Source organism: Xiphophorus maculatus, chromosome 11 (genome assembly GCF_002775205.1).
Source record: "Xiphophorus maculatus strain JP 163 A chromosome 11, X_maculatus-5.0-male, whole genome shotgun sequence".
NCBI lineage: Eukaryota > Metazoa > Chordata > Actinopteri > Cyprinodontiformes > Poeciliidae > Xiphophorus > Xiphophorus maculatus.
In genome coordinates this window covers 6,711,329-6,728,821 of record NC_036453.1, presented here as the reverse complement: position 1 = coordinate 6,728,821, position 17,493 = coordinate 6,711,329, and the positions used below count along the sequence as shown (strand labels likewise).

Below are 17,493 nucleotides of genomic sequence, written 5' to 3'. Positions count from 1 at the left end.
GCTCTGATATGCAACTGGATGTTTAATTACAAATCATATCAAGTCAGTAAAAATGACCACAATTTGCAAAATAATTTCAAGAATAGGTGGTAAAAATTACATGCACTGGAGCATAAACATGAGTATCACAGCAAAGGCTGAAATGCTTACAGTTATTGATACGGATTGTAGAATCCAAAGTGCCGGGATTCATTGGAATGCAGCAGCTCACAAAAATCAGCATTGGCACTACATCTGTAAAAAGAGACAAACATTCCTTTGAGTCATTGAAATGACACAAGCAAGGTACAGGCTGATACTTTTAAAAAACCTTTGATTTTTAATTTGCTGGAGAAGTGTTTCAGAACATTCTGTAATGTTCTGGTATGTCTTATTACGCAAACTGGATTGATTGATTGGTTATTACTCATCACAAAAAATACTCAAATGACAGCAAAACAAGAACTTTGGCAGGGCTTTGGAGGGGAGGAGGCTCAAAGTTAAAAAGATTGTACAGTATTTTAAAACACCATAGCAACAACATAGCAACAACCCATATTAATCAAGAATCTAATATTTAATTGGGTCATACTATATCATTGTCACCATGTGGGGCAATGCAGAGCAAATTTACTCTGTTTTCCCTGATAGGTGTGATGTTGCTGTTTCTGCTGCTGACAGCGTTGAAATGGTTAAATTGTAACAGATCGAAAACTTCAGCAGACATTTATTGAGAATGACAATATTATAAAATTTCATTGAATGTGTTCAGCAGAGATAAAATAAAAAAGTAAATAGTATATTTAAGATTTAATTAGGAAGTTTACTTTATGACTTATCTTGACAGTTTAATTGTGCTACAATGGCTACACTATGGTGCTATCTGTAATCTTTGTGTTTGAGTTGAGTTTGTTCTCAAATGCATCACAGCAAATAATAGCCAATAATCAGTGACTGATTTTAAACTTGGCCAATTAACCTGGGAGAACAAGTGTATGTTGATGAACAGGGGCGGATCTACAGGGGTGGCAACTGAAAGCCCACCCTAACTGAAAGCCTTGCCACCCGTGCTACCTCCAGTGCTAGCTGGCCACTATGAATGGGCAAATCGGACATTAAGAGCACGAACCTCTTTTTTTCCGGTAACATTGAATGCGACTGATGCGACCTGGTGCCTTCTGAGTAGCAGGAAGTATGAGAGAAGCTTGCAGGAGGCAGCATTGATGATATACTGTATATATTAGCGGATTGGACATTACGTTAATTATCGTGCCATGTGCCATTGAGTCGGAAATATCGGTGATCGGAAAAATGCCACAATCACGCAAAAAATCTGAAAAAAGTAGTAGTTGTTGTTTTGCTGTTAATTCAACACTATGACAGCCATAAATAACAAGGTCCAATAGGGTTAGAGTTACCCTACAAGTGAGGAAAAGTTTTATTTTATGAAAATATTGAGAAAATGACCAGTGGGTCAGTTATGTTAGTCTAACTGCTCCTAGTCTGCTATTGACCTCCTTAACAGGTTCTGTGCAGTTCGGTGTGTTTTGGTTCCGTCGTACTAAAATAAGGCGACCCACACAGTAACTCATGAGTAGAGCAGGCGTTTCTAAACAGCTAATCAACCACTGCTGTGTTCAGGCGAAATAATACAAACATTAAGCCTGACAACATAAAGTAACTTGCTGAATGTTCTGTTTCGGTCTTTTCACGTAATTTTTAGTTTGTTTTTTTGGCGGTGATTCCTCCTGATGGACTTGAACGTATCTCTGCTCTGTCAGCTCTTTGAGCTGTTGCCTGACGATCACCATGGCGACGCATCAGCGCCTAGGGTAAGCCGACACACAGAGCGAGAAAAGAGCAAAATACTAGCGGTTTTCTTCTTCACCTGTTTATCAGCGTTATTGTACCTTTATTGCGGCGCACTGCACGTTTCTAAAAGTTAAACAAGCGACAAAAACTGAACCAATTTCCTCTTCTGTTCGTAGAAGGTGACGATATTTGTAACAGTCATCAAACTATGGCCCGACAACAATTTCTGGTGAAAATGGAAGAGTTTGGTTGTGTTTTTACTGTACATTTACATGAAAATAGTAAATAGAGAATGTTTTCTCTGACTACGGCACAGTTTGAGAACGGGTTCTGTGGCTCTTTCAACGGCAATTATGTAAAATAAAATGATTGACCAATATAAGGCCCTGTTTACATGACAATGATCCAACGATGATCCAACGAAAATTCTAATTACAATCTCCAATCAATTTAATTAATGCTGGTCAAACTGTGTACCGTTACTGTGTAACGGTACACATCGAAAAGGTCGCTGATAGGTTCTTTGACGTATTTTAAATATATTTTAAAAAAGTTCTACGTCGATTCGCGCTCCAGGTATGTTAAATATGGCGTCTCTACAAACGGCTCTACGTTCTTCTGGAAGTGAGAGAATGAATCGGTTTTGTTTAAAGTTACTGTATACAAAATGCCACTGACACTATGAACCGAATCTGTGTGGTCTGCTTAAGATTCACTACAAAGTTTGTAATTTTACAGTTCTTGAAGGTTCAGACCATGGAGACCGAGTCACTACTTCCCCGAGTGAAAAAAACAGCACTTACTCTCCTAAAACTCCCCCTCCTCTTTCTGCTGCTCTACATCTTTATTTGCTCACTTGACATTTTGAGCTCTGCCTTTCAACTTGTAGGAGGTAAGTTAAGCACAAGGTTTCATTTACTAAAGGGACAGAAGAGGAATTGATTTTTAAAACTGGAAAGTTTTCTTCTGTTTTCCATTAACGTCTGCTTACAGGAAGGGCAGCTGGGGAAATCTTCCAGAAAAATGCTATCCTGTCTAACCCAGTGGCTGGCATGGTGGTGGGGATTCTGGTGACAGTCTTAGTCCAGAGCTCTTCCACATCGACCTCCATCGCAGTCAGCTTGGTGTCCTCTGGTTGTGAGTAAGAATAGCTATCTACAGAAACAGCAGCACTTAGCAAAACTCTGAAAATAGTCACCACATGTCAGCATTAGTGTTTATATCAGTTTACACCTGACATCTTTCTGGTCTAATTGTCTCTTCAGTGCTGGAAGTGCAGTCAGCCATTCCCATTATCATGGGAGCCAACATCGGAACATCAGTCACCAACACTATTGTTGCTTTAATGCAGGTTGGACACAGGGAAGAGTTTGAAAGGTACCGTGTGTTTTCAATAACATAACAAAATTACCCATAATTCACAGCGGAGGACAAACAAGTTTTCAAACAGTCGTTGAGTGAAGTTAGGAAAACATTTAAACTGACTGCTCAACTAGAACCATAATGGAAGCTTTAGAAACGTAATGTAGTTTGAAGAATGTTTGTTCAGGGAAAAACGTGTCACAGCAGATAACACAAAGAAAAACACTTCTTTTATTACAGCCAAGGTTCATCAGGATAGGAAGTAAACAGGAGGAAAATAACATGAACAATCACCAACAGCTTCACCTTTCCTGATAGCGGATAACACACCAACCAACTGCAGAACTATTTTGGAAAATTTTTATTCTACTGAAACAGTCAAAGCAAATGCCACCCAAAATCAGCAATGATATTAAATAACGTCAAAATAAGTTATCCTGATGGTTTGAAAGTTAAAGTGAACTTTAAAATTTTCCTTGCTGTCTAATTCATTTGGATTATAATCTCACCACTTGGTGGCACTAATAGACTTAGACTTAGACTTAGACTTGTACTTTATTGATCTTTAGATTATAGACATATAATTTCTACATGGTCAGTTTATCTTATGTATATACATTTAATTAATTTAGCTTTAACCAAGGCATTATTTTGAAGCAATAAACATTTTATAAATGGATGATCATCCTGAGTCAATTCTATTTTCCTGCTTTGATAACCTCGTTAATCTCTTCCAGGTGTGTGATAATGAACCCTAAATGATAAAAACTTATCTACTCTCATTGTTTCTGATCTCCTTAGTTTAGAATAGGACAAAAAGCTCGATAGATGGATAAAACATTGTCGCCCTCCTGTAGCAGCTGTTTCTGTATATTCTTGTGTTCTGGATGTTGTCCAGTTCAGTGGACAGGAAGTCAGCTGATGTCCTACTGAAATCACTCAGCAGCTGCATTATGATCCCCCATTCCAGTCCTCAATATTTTGCAGTGTCCTGCATGTCTTATATTATGTTTTTTGATTTATTTATATTTGTTTATGTCAAATGTTGACATTATCCTTATTTGCAGGGCATTTGCTGGAGCAACAGTTCATGACTGCTTTAACTGGTTGTCGGTTGCGGTGCTTCTCCCTCTGGAAGTCATTAGTGGAGTGTTAAGGCACCTGTCACAGGCTATAGTCAACATCCTTCAGCTGAGACGCGGAGATGATGCGCCTGAACTTCTGAAAGTTCTCACTAAGCCGCTGACTAAATTGGTAATCCAGGTAATGTGAAAGTCACATTCCTTTCAGCCACGTTTAATAACGTGACTCACTCTCTTTTATTTCTACATAATCCTGCTGCTCTGCAGCTTCAAATATGTCTTGGCAACAAAATGAAGTCTGAAAAACTTCCTTCTCACATTTTGAAAAAAGTTTGCTTTGAAAACATCACTCATTAAGAGATTTAGCATTTTCCTGGAGAGAAAGGCTTACCTTTCAAACTGATTCTGCACAATCATCCAGCAGCTGTGGGACTTTGGGAGCGGCATTAAGTCTTTGTGCTGCAGTAGATACTTGTCCCAACAATAGAGACATGATATCCATCTGATGCTCCAGACTGAACACAAAGAAACGGGTCAGAGTGGAAACTAATTTCTTCCACTGTTTCTTTTTTCTCTGACACACAATGTTATTTTATCTGATTTAGTTGGACAAATCAGTGCTTACAGCTCTGGCCACAGACGACCAAATTCAGACCAACAGGAGTATGGTGAAGCGTTGGTGTAAATCTGCTGTTACGAAGGTAGACAGCTGACTTTCTGGCCTTCTGTCTTGTTTGGTAAAATCTTTTACAATAAATTACTTTGTTTGTCCATAAATATGTAAAAGCTTATGATAATATTGTTTTAATACTGTGTGAGAACTGAATATTGTATTTTTGTCCCATTACTACTTGCCTAACTCTGTTATTTCTAACAGGAGAACAAAACATTGTGGGGAGCACAGAACCTTTCCAGAAAAACATATAAATGTACGTCTGCACAAATATGAGTTTCAGTATTTTTCATAAAACAATCAAGCATGAACCTGCTCTGCAAAAGAAACAATGAGAGGAGTTTTTTTTTTATTTTTACTTTCACAAAGATTTTTTAGAAAATATCTCTACATCTTGTAACTGTGTACAGCTTTAAAGCCCACGTCTCCGTCTCCCTGTCAGGTAAGCATCTGTTCGCGGACTCCTCCCTGTCAGACTTGGCCATCGGTCTCATCCTGCTGGTCTGCTCCTTGTTAGTCCTCTGTGTCAGCCTCTTACTGCTGGTCAAACTGTTGAACTCCCTGCTAAGGGGCCAACTGGCAAATGTTATAAACAAAATCATTAACACAGGTAAACCACCAAAGTTTGTTCTGCTAATCACTGAGTCATTACACATAAAACTTATTAAAATAGTTTTGTGAAAAGTATGAGAGCTCAAGCAAACATGTTATGACATAGACAAAAGTCAGGATTTCTGATTTCCTTCTCTTATTCTGTGCTGTCTTGTTTTTCAGATTTTCCTCCCCCTTTTACCTGGGTGACAGGTTATCTGGCTCTGTTAGCTGGAGCTGGCCTGACATTCTTGATCCAGAGTAGTTCTGTTTTCACATCTGCCATTACACCACTCATAGGTAAAAAAAAAAAAGAAAACGTCTTTTATCATTCTCATCCATCAAAATATACAATCATTCTTCAATCGTCACAAACTGACTTTGTGGAACTCTGTGTTTGTTATTGATTATATTTTAGTTGGTTAAAGATTTTATGAAATGTGGTGTTAAATATTGCATTGTGGTTTGACAGGGGTTGGTGTGATTAGTATTGAAAGGGCTTACCCTTTGACCCTGGGGTCCAACCTTGGAACCACGGGTACAGCTCTGTTAGCAGCCCTGGCTAGTCGTGCCGATAAGTTAGCTGCTGCCACACAGGTAAAAAAAAAAAATCTGTTTTTGTCTCTATTCAGCCAGGTTTCATCTTTCAGAAAGTTTTCATGTTTTAGAACATGAGTGTTGCTTTTCTGTTTTGTAAACTTTTGTTTTATTCCATCCATTCTTAGTATTATCATGACACCTTATCCATATTTTATGTACAGTTTAAGCTAGTTGGTTAGTCAAATATCATTGTGCTGATTTTGAAGAATCTCAACTATGGACAATAGTTGAAAATTAATAAGTTTAATCTCCACATTGCACAGTTGAATCTTATGTATTGGAACAAAGTCAATCTGAATCATCCTCATTAAAACTCTAATCTATTCTATTCTTTGTTTTAGGTTGCCTTATGCCACTTTTTCTTCAACCTCTTTGGTATCCTCCTTTGGTATCCGATACCAGCCACTCGTTTACCCATACGACTGGCCACTGCACTCGGAAAGTGCACTGCCAGGTATACTTTTAAATATTTTATATTTAATTAAAACAAACCAAAAATCAACACATGGTTTTATTACAATTAAAAGAAATACTAAGCAAATGAAACGTTCGTAGGTACCGCTGGTTTGCTGTCCTCTACCTCGTCCTGTTTTTCCTGCTGTTCCCTTTGGTGGTGTTTGCTCTCTCCATGGCTGGCTGGAAGGTGTTGACTGGAATTGGTGTACCAGTCATGATATTGACTATATCTGTAATAATGATAAACGTCCTCCAAGCACAGAGGCCTGAGTTTTTGCCGCCAATACTGCAGAACTGGAACTTTCTTCCTGTTTGGCTCACTTCACTGCAGCCATGGGATAACCTCATTACCAGGGTGACTCTTTGGTGTGGACAAACCAGAGGTAAATATCCTCTTAATAATACCAGACACAATTACATTTTGGTGCATTTTTGTATTTGCTGATGATAATATGGTATTCTAGGGTGTCTAAGGAGAAATGATGGGCCAGACGCCAGTGGAAGAGGAGAATGGAAGGAGAACGTGGACTCCAAAGAGCCTGATGAGAGCCAAATAAACCAAACAAAACAATATAACCGTAGTAGTTGGGTATTAAAACGCAATGAGGAAAGCAGAACAAAGAAATCAACAAGGAGTTTGACTTCAGAAAACAACATGCCAAACTATGAGAAACACACAGACTTTCAGAATTGGTCCACCAAACTTTAAATCACTCACTTATTGTGTTCCCAAGAGCCAGCTTCTGCAAGTGTGGTTTGTTGCGTGGCCTCCAAATCCGAGGCCATTTTCTTGAGCTGGAAAAGGGTAGAGTGCCTTCTCCGGGTCAGGGGGTTCCTGCCCCATTGGAGGAGTTCAAGTATCTCGAAATCTTGTTCACGAATGGGGAAAGAAGGGATCAGGAGATCGACAGGCGGATTGGCGCAGCGTCTGCCGTGAAGCGGTCGCTGTACAGGTCCGTCCTGGTGAAAAGAGAGCTGAGCCAAAAAGTGAAGCTCTCGATTTACCAGTAGATCTACGTTCCCACCCTCATCTATGGTCATGAGCTTTGGGTCATAACCGAAAGAACGAGATCGCGGATACAAGCGGCCGAAGTGGGTTTTCTCCGTAGGGTGTCTGGGCTCTCCCTTAGAGATAGGGTGAGAAGCTCAGTCATCCGTGAGAGACTCAGAGTAGAGCTGCTGCTCCTTCACATCGAGAGGAGCCAGTTGAGGCTTGGGCATCTGGTCAGGATGCCTCCTGGACGCCTCCCTGGTGAAGTGTTCATGTCCCACTGGGAGGAGGCCCCGGGGAAGACCCAGGACACGCTGGAGGGATTATGTCTCTCGGCTGGCCTGCGAACGCTTTGGGATTCCCCCGGAGGAGCTGGAAGAAGTGGCCGGGGAGAGGGAAGTCTGGGCCTCCCTTCTGAAGCTGCTACCCCCGCGACCCGACCCTGGATAAAGCGGAAGAAAATGGATGGATGGATGGATGGATGGATGGATGGATGGATGGATGGATGGACTTATTGTGTTTTTTATGACCACCAGTTCTAGAACTACAGTGTATGAAGTTCATCAGTTAAATGGTTGCTAAAGAAGAGTTTATGTACTCAGGAAACTTTTGGTTTCAATGTACAAAGCTCATACTATGACTTCAACAAAGTAACACCTTTCTCTAGCTGTTGGTACGTTTGGTGTGGCTCAACTGTCATTTAAATAAATATACACAAAAAGACCAAAAACCCACAAAGATTTCTCAAAAGTTAGATTTAGGACTGAAAAAATTATGGTTGTGGTATGGTATAAAAATATTCCTAATTGTAAAACAGAATTATCTACGAACGGTTCCTTTTTATGCGAGGTATTTTATTTTTGTGGGTTGAGAAGATTCAGATACTTTAAAGTGTGGTTTGATTGAAGTGTGAGCTTTTCTCTTCACACGCTGCAACAAACATAAAGCCAAGGTGACCAAAAGCACCTGCGGTTTTTTTAAACCGTCACTCTCTCGCTCGGTTTAAATTTGTTTCTGTTCCTGTGAGAACATTCAGAGATGCTGTCAGTCAGAGACACAGGAAACATGAAACCTGGTGAAGTTAATCATGTAAAAGTCTCTCATCTCTCTGCACATAGGTTGGAAAACAAATATTTTTTTCATTTATTTAAGAGCACAATTTGCATCACATTAAAAACCTTTAACATTAAAATTGTGTTCCAAAAAATCTATAAATATCTGGTGTTTTGATACATTTTTTAATGAAAACCTTTTTGATGTCAGAGTCGCAGCATCAAAGTCACTGACAAACTGTGACAAACTGAATAAATTGCTGAAGAAGTTTCTGTTGCAGTCTGCACTGGACCTCCTAGAGCTATGAGTGAAAAGATGAAGATGCTTGACAAGTTAAAAAACATCTTTTCATCTTCAATAAAATATACCAAATAACCAGCGGTGTCTTCAGCTCGATGCAGCTGCAGCTCTGCGGTTAAAGCAGCAGAGCAGGTCCTTCCTGCCCGCTGCGCTGCAGCCAGGCACAATAAAAACTCATTTATGTAACAAAGAGTTTTTAGTATTTTGGGAAAGTTTTCTTTACAATGAAGTGGTTCATATTGGAATTATTTTGAATATAAAATATTTTTTCTCTGATGTAAGTCATTATTTCACTTTAATCACAAGCAGGGGTCCAGTTCAGGACTCAGGATGTGCTTAACATAGATCACTCCATAAATACTTTGTATCTACAGTAGAATGACTCACAGATGAACATTTTATTAAATGTGCTTGTAAAAGTAAATTAAAATAGGTTTCTGTGGCTTTCTGCCTAATATTCTCCTGCTTGCCTTATGAACTCTCCTCATTTTTACTCGGAGAAAGATGGATAGCATCATCAGCAACAATACTCAAAAGTGATGGTGTATAAGCAATCCTTTATTCGTACTTAAAACAATCCACACACCATGACATCTCCACTACCAGCATGTACCGCACAAGCAAGGAGTGATCCACGTTTTCAAGATGCTTTTACTAAGTTTTGACCCAACTATGTGAAAGTTGCAGCTGAAATGAGACAAGGACAGACTTGTCTGTTGGCTGTTATTGTGAAATCATCATGTGTCTTGTTACCTTGGCTTCCTGTTAGCTTACATGAGCTGCACCATGTGTGACCACAACCTGGTGATTTTATCAGTTAGATTTTAATAGAACTGCTGCATGTTTCATGAAATGCTATGTTTCAGATCTTTCCCCCCTTAAGCTGTAATGAAACAGTCCAATCCTTTCTCAGGGTATGAAATATTAACCACCACCTCTGCGTTTCAGTCATCTTGTGTGATCTTTAAAAAAAAAAAAAAAAGCTTCAAATGGAAATACAGATCTGATGTTTTCCACCATCTTTGTACTTACATTTTTCTCTGTGGGCTTTCTGTGTCCTGCATGTTTATGAGTGAGCACCTCCAGTACCAAAAACCATTAATGCATGATGAATTTAAGGTTTTGAACTGGGCAGATACATACGCAGCCATTCATTAAAACCTAAACTGATTACCTGAATAAAATGTATTTGAAAAGCCACAAGTTTGCACTCTTGTTGGGAAAAGTCTGCTTACTTTTAGAGCCATTCACTGTCATTGTCAGGAGTGTTTTTGATAGATTAAATGAACTTACATGATTTATAGCAGATAACAGATGACTTATGGTGAAGAGGAAGTTTTTCAGCTAACTGCTGAGGTGGTGAACAGAGTGAGGACTCACAAAATAAGTCTGCTTGGAGAAGGATGAAGGTTTTGAAGCCATTTTCCAGCACAAGTTAGAGCTGACCTGATTGAAACTAGTGCACTAATTCCTGTTCATGTGTCTGACCTGGATAACAGGATGGATTATTTACATTTTAAGGGTAAAATGTAAAACTTCAGGAGAGTCCACTCCTTCAGGAAGACATAATTTTTCAATAGCTAAGAGTCCAGATCTTCTGTATGAAGCAAATAGTGTAGGACATAGGTTTGGATTTTACCAGACCAGGTATGGTATCTCCATATTCTGTGATAAATGTATAAGATTGTACTTTGTAGCAAAAAGCAACCTGCTGCAAAACCCAGTTTTCTGACAGCATGGCACAGATCTGTGCTACACAGCAACATGGATGGAGAAACTTGTTGGCCAAAAATCAGTTTGATCACTTGGGAAAATCTATTTACTGCTTAAATTTTAAGAGATGTTTATTGTACTTGTGACAGTTGAAGGTTATCCTGCAATAGTCAGCCCCGCCCACTCCTCACTACTTCACAGGGCTGCCTACTGACCAGTTCTCTGTCTAACAGGTCCGGAAAATCTCTGAGACCTGGGTATTACCCTAAGAGTACTCTATAAGAGATAATCTATTTAAACTGGTGGCGAAAGTGATTCGTCTAGCTCTAACTACCTCCAATCCAGAAGTTATGACCCTTTACAGTTAAGAAACAATCAGCTGAGTAGCCCTCGCAGCTGCATAATTCCAATAACCACTTCTGTTAACGGTAGCCCACTTTCTAAATCATAACTTGCACTTGGAACCGGCTAGATTATGTTTAGCGACTTAGATGCAAGTCCCAGGGTCATTATTTACTCTCGCCAAAGGAAATGATGAAGCCTCCTGTTTACTGGAATCATGTACATTAGTTTTACCTTAATTAAAAGAACTGGACAAAGATTAAATGACTCTATTAATTCCAATGTCCACCAACCTCTTTAGAATTTTATAGTATAAATTTATTAAGCAAGCTTAAGCAGGGATATGCGACATACAAATCAATAATCAATCGTAAATAATTCAAAAACAGTGTAATAAAATTTACATGTACAATCCTACTACCCTGTCCTCTTTTCCCTGACTAAAGTCGCAAGTTCTGAAATGGAATTTCAATGAGCAGATTCAACTCATACCCAGACGATGGTGGATCTTTGGCAACAGGAATTTCTAGCATCCTTGGTTGAGGTCTTTGCCTTGTGTGGAAAACTCCTCCTTAGAAAGGAAACAAAGCAGAACGGGTCCGAATCCTTTTGCAAAACCCAGTTCCTCATCCCTGAGGGACCTTTGTCCTTCCTCCAAGTCCTGTTGCAGAATTAAAATTGCTGGGTTGAGACGAGACCGACGGTCGAATGAAGAACCAGAGATGGGGCGATGGGACCCAGTCCTTTCTTAGCGATGTGAAGTCCGAGCTTCCCCGTGGTTCTGAAGTGCGGTCCGTAGCTCAATCTGCTCCTCTGTGAGTTGTCTCTCCTTCTGCGCCGCCGGACTGGGAACAACCGGTTCCTCTTTGCAGCCCCTTTTTATACATTTCTCCACCATGTGTGTGTATGGGGAGGTTTGGTCTACGTGACTTGCTTCACATCTGTTGTTTTCTCATGAAAAAAATCCCCACATTGCCCAACCTATTTTTGCTGACCATAGTGGAAAGTCCCGTACTTCCCCTTTCTCCGTTGCTTCAGCCAAACTCAACACACCACCCATCCTGTGCGCTTTGGCCATCTGTTCAGAACTGCTTGCGACATTTCCTGTCTCAGGACTGTGCTGTATTCCTCTCTTTTTCTATAACTCACTATTATTTATTATAACTCATTAAACACATTAAATCTGTTGTTAAACCTGTTTGAATTAATTTCAAACGATTACAACTTCACATTATCACAAGTTTGATCCTCAGTTAACAATCAATCACATCTCTTACTTATTATAATTCATCAACCATAATCCACAGTTAAATCATTACAGAAATCATTACAGATCACATTTCAGATAATACATTTCAGAAAGTTATTATGTGATTACTTGTATTCATTTTACTATTCATTCATGTTCGATTTAATTAGCTTTTAATCAAACTACAAGATTACTTATTTTCTCTCAGGCCTCTATGCACCTTTTCTGCATGCACCCGGAAAGATCTCACCCCCCATGCCAGTTTTCTTGACACAGTGCAATGACAATAAAGTTGAATTCTACAGTATTCTATTCTATTTCCTATATCTGAAGGAAGACGAATCCATATCCTATTGACTTGAAAAATACTATGAACGAATGAAGTGATGTAACAACTTGCAAAGGGCTATTTTGGTCATTCTTCATTAGACATGTTGTTTTATGTTTTTGTCTAATGTGGACATTTTGTGATATAAAATATTTCACCTTTGCTCTGCAGAAGTTAAATACTATTTCTGTGTTGTGTTCCACATTTTTCTGAGAGTGTATATTGAGCAACATAACATAAAGCTATACATGACTTTAGCTTTTAACTCATTCTCTGACTGCAACCAAAAGAAAGCTAAACTGTAACTCAGAGCTGCATGCAACACCAGAAGGTGTTACCTTGATTCAGAACGCTCAACTTAAAGGGAAGGAGAACATAAAGCCGACCATCTGTCTGCAGGTCCATCTCAACCACAACTGTCAGCATCAAATCCCGTGAGGCTGGTAAGCATTTAATAAAAAAATTAGGATCCGTGTAAATGAAACTCAGACAAATTACAGAATTTGAATAGATCTCCCAGAACTTTATTCTGCTCAATATTTAAAATCAATAATCGAATTGCCGGGTTTTCTTTGTCAAATTACAGAAGCCTAATCTTCATTTGACCGTTAGGCTCTGATTAAATTTTATGCTCATATTTAGAGAATTTCTTCAGAATGATGATGTTTGATGACATTCAAATATTTATGTGTTTTCACAGGAACAATGATAACTGTCTTCATTATTTTTGCTGCTTTTGTTGCAACCGCTCTGGCAAAAGGTATTCTTCAGTTCTTAACTATATTGTAAGCTTAAAGAATAGAATAGAATAAAATTAAACTTTATTGTCATTGCACTGTCACAAGTACAAGAAACGAGATGTAGCTTGCATCTATCCAGAAGTGCTCTACGAGACATAAATATTTATTTACAGATGTACAAGACTATGTATGTATGGATCATTTGGTAATTGATTTTTTTTTAGTTTAAATGATTCTTGGATAAAGGATAAAAACGTTTAATGGTGCATGTTCATATGGATTTATGCTCCACAGTTTGTTTCTCTAATTTAACCACTTGTATACTAATATTTTCTATAAATTAGAATTATAATGGAAAGTCTATTTATTTCAGCAACTCGGTAAAATAATTAAAACACTTATGGATTAGTTATTCACAGGATGATATTTTCTGAGTCCTATTTCTATTGATTAAGTTACAGCTAATGAAAATGTAAGATATATGATTAGAAAAATTGGGAAAGACATTTGAAATGAGGGTTAATGAAAAGTATGTTTAGTATTTACTTAAACATAATTATTTTCAAAAGTACTTCAATCTGACTAATGATGTTCAATGACTGAATTTGACTCCTTTACATGAAGCTTTTCTTTGTTTCTTGTAGAATCTATTGAGTGCAAATTTTATGACTCCACTGGAACTCAGCAGTGTCATGGAGCAGAAGGACAGCAACTTCATTTTCACCTTTCAAAGACAAAAATAATTGATTTTAGATTGACAAAAAATGGCGAGTACATATTATTAATAACATACAGTAATGGGAAAGTGGACCTCAAGGGGCAATATGTCAGTCAGTTTGAGGAAATCCGACCTGGAACATTCAGTCTGGGAAACGCCATGAAGGAACATTCTGGAGTTTACCGCCTGGAGGAATACGATGCTGCAGGACAAGAGATGAGAAATGTTCAGGTCCACGTAAAAATACAAAGTAGGTTAATCATGATTATTCTGAAATAAAGAAAGAAATGTTGTGCGTACATCTTGTATTTTGGTGATTAATCTGATGTACAATAACAATTTGCTCAAGAATACAGCTTTTATCCATTTTACCACAAAATATACATTCTAGTTGATTTTAGATTTTTAAAATTAAATTTCTACCATATTAGCCCATTTTATTTTTGCTTAATTTTATTATAACTTCCCTTTTTTGTTCTCAAAAACAAAAAACAACAACCTTGGATACGTATTTTATTAGTGCAGAGTTTTATTTAGAATTAAGAGAGCCTTTAAAACCTGAGCCGTGGTTCCAAGACAGACTGCACTTACACATCTGTTCAATAAACAGAGTCAAAATTTATAAACCTAAAAAAAATACAAGATTAACAAATGAGAACATTGATAATTCAAAAAACAATATGTATTAGGCTAATATTAATTTAGAAAAATTTAATATACAGGTTGTATAATCAAAGAAATTTTATATTATAGAAATAATCTAAATTTCAATGCTACATAGCTAAAGAAAATTATAAAAAAATCATTTCTGAATTATTCAACCTTGTTTGTTCTTCATGACTTTACGTTGCATTTGCAGAGCCAGTGTCGAAGCCAGCAGTGTCTCAAAAATGTTTTTCACCCGATCAGAGGACAGTCACATGTTCTTCTTATGGAGATGAAGTGGAGTTCCTTCTGACTTTAGATGGTCACTCACTTATACAAAGCAGAGGGATCATCAACAACTGCACTGATGAAAAATTTAATGTCACAAATGTTTGCATCAGTATATATGGCCAGCTGACAGGAGGCCTCAGGTGTCAAGTTTGGAACAAGGTCAGCAGAAAGAATTCAGGAATTCACTTAACAGCATGCAAAGGTAAAAAGATGTTCCTTTCCGTGTTTTTATTAATATATTTTAAATCTGTTTAAACTTTCCATTTTCTATCACGTAACATTGAAGATGTTAGCATCAGATTTCACAATTATGTTTTTGTATTATCATCAAACATGCTGTGCTGTCTTGTCTTATTACAAAAAAAAAATCTGTACAAAGAAGAAAATGCAGACAGTACAAAGGGAAAGAAAATCCTTACCAGCTTCTTTAAAACTTGAAAATTGGCATCAGTACATTTACTGTTGATCTAATATTGTTTTTCTTGTCTTGTTCAGGTTCTGGGAGCTTTATTGTACCAGTGTTAGCTGCTGCCACAGCTGTTTTTTTGGTGGTTTTGGGTTTCATTGTAATTAGGTTTTGTAAAAAACGACGACCAATGCCACAAAATAGAGGTAAATAAAATATTTTAAAACGTATATAAAAATTGTTGCTCTACTTAACATCTATTTAATATCAATTACAATTTTTATGTTTACTTTTTTCAGGTCATGCAGAAGAGGAAATTATCTATGCAGATGTTAAAGTGAGAAACGATACAAGAACTGAACCAAACATCCGAGGCAAAGCAAAATGACTGACACAGCACCAACGTCCTGCTAGTCAAAGCTGCATGAACTGTTGCTATAAGCTTAGAACGTGTATTTTGTTTTGGAGTCCTTACACAGTGAACAATTTGATATTATTAGCTTACACATTTTTTGTTTTTTAAAAATTATATATTTTCAGTGTAAACATATTTTTACTTGATTATTTCAAATCCAGATTTGCAACATGGAGCACTGTAAAACAAATGTTATTTGACTTGTATATATTTCTTTATTTGAAATAAGATTCTGAAAAATTTCTTCTTTTTTGAATTGACACTTTGTGATTTTTGCACATAAAAGACAAAATCATGTAATTTCTGGAGATTATTGCTAGATTTTCCTGGCTCAATTCTACTACATACTGTACATTCTTACTGAAAGTAGTTATTGTACTGAGGGTGCTGCAGCTCCCCCTTGTGGATGTCAAATGACGGACATGTTGAAAATATACAAAGAATAATTACAAAATAAAACTTAAATAACTAGTTTCCCAGAAATTTGATCACTCTCTGTAAATAATTTTGCTTGTTCTTATTTTGCATGCATTTTTCAGCTTGCAAGCAAAAAATAAATAAAAATATTACCAGTAGTTGCAAAAATGTATTTCAAACCTCCTGCTCCTCTGAGCTGGTGTACTCTATTCACTCTATGCACCACAGTCTGGTTCAGAAATAGAAGTTCATTCATTAACATGATGTCATCAGTCAGGCAGCCATAGAGAGAAGAGGCCAAATCAACTGCAATTGAATCAGTTTTTTTAAGTGTTATGTTACAGTGCTGCATCTCTCTTGCTCATTGTAAATTTGATTAAAGACAGTTGAAAGTTTTGCATGGCTTTGTAGAGCAGCCTGCATGTAAATCCAAACATATTTGTGTTCCTCATTCTGGGGGTTCCTAAAGCTTCTCCAGGTCAGATGGGATACATACTGTAGTCTCTCCAGCAAGTTCTGGGTCTTCGCTGAGTTCGTCTTCTAGACTTAGACTGACTTTATTGTCATTTTGCATGCACAGGGTGTATACAGAACGAAATTTCATTGCATACGGCTCAGAACAATGTTTGAGGTTCCAATGTTATGAGGTTACTCCAGAATAAAGAAGACATGTGAACATGTCTTCTAGTGAGACATGTTCACAAGAGCTCCAGATGGAGACACTCGGGGTTCATCCTGATCAGATGCCTGAACCACATCAATGGTCCCCTTTCAATGTGGAGAAGCAGAAGCTCTACTGGACTATTCCCTGGATGATGAAGCTCCTCAATGTACCTCTAAGGCTGAGTGCAGCCACTCTCCAGAGGAAACTCTTTTTATCCATTTGTATCTGGGTCTCATTCTTTTGGTTACAATCCATGGCTTATGGCCATAGGTGAAGGTAAAAATGTGGATGAATTAGTAAATCGGGAGGTTTGCTTTTTGGCTCAGCTCTTTCTTTACTGCAATAAACAGGAATAGCACAGACGTTACAGAAGTCCCAATCCATCTGCTCATCTCCCGTTCCATCCTACCATCACTTGTAAACAAGACACAAGTAAACAAGCTTGGATATTGAATATACCAATCAATATTGGTATATTTTGGTATTTAGCCAAAGAAACTTGACTGTTCACACTGCTGACATACAAAGAACAAATGCTTAATTAAAATGTAAAGGTAATTTTAGTTATATAGCACATTTTCAGCAACAAGGCAATACAAAGTGCTTTACAGGAATTAAAAGGAAATACAAACAAAATAACAAACCAAAGGAAAGAGCAAAAGAAGA

General features: G+C 37.7%; 2 protein-coding genes across 2 annotated transcripts; both read left to right on the top strand.

The window, feature by feature from the left end:
* The first annotated feature begins 1,799 nt into the window (after positions 1 to 1,799).
* Positions 1,800 to 7,299, top strand: LOC102224186 (sodium-dependent phosphate transport protein 2A-like). The gene is made up of 13 exons (XM_023341904.1): positions 1,800 to 1,811; positions 2,530 to 2,683; positions 2,785 to 2,928; positions 3,057 to 3,168; positions 4,221 to 4,416; positions 4,841 to 4,936; positions 5,113 to 5,164; positions 5,351 to 5,518; positions 5,683 to 5,799; positions 5,972 to 6,096; positions 6,441 to 6,553; positions 6,655 to 6,938; positions 7,020 to 7,299. Exons 2-13 carry the CDS (start codon positions 2,548 to 2,550, stop codon positions 7,262 to 7,264), a joined length of 1,788 nt encoding a protein of 595 aa, XP_023197672.1. The 5' UTR covers positions 1,800 to 1,811; positions 2,530 to 2,547; the 3' UTR covers positions 7,265 to 7,299.
* Positions 7,300 to 12,899: 5,600 nt separating this feature from the next.
* On the top strand, positions 12,900 to 15,916 carry LOC111610143. The gene is made up of 6 exons (XM_023342824.1): positions 12,900 to 12,974; positions 13,232 to 13,291; positions 13,916 to 14,239; positions 14,849 to 15,127; positions 15,421 to 15,537; positions 15,631 to 15,916. Exons 2-6 carry the CDS (start codon positions 13,237 to 13,239, stop codon positions 15,717 to 15,719), a joined length of 864 nt encoding a protein of 287 aa, XP_023198592.1. The 5' UTR covers positions 12,900 to 12,974; positions 13,232 to 13,236; the 3' UTR covers positions 15,720 to 15,916.
* Positions 15,917 to 17,493: the final 1,577 nt, after the last annotated feature.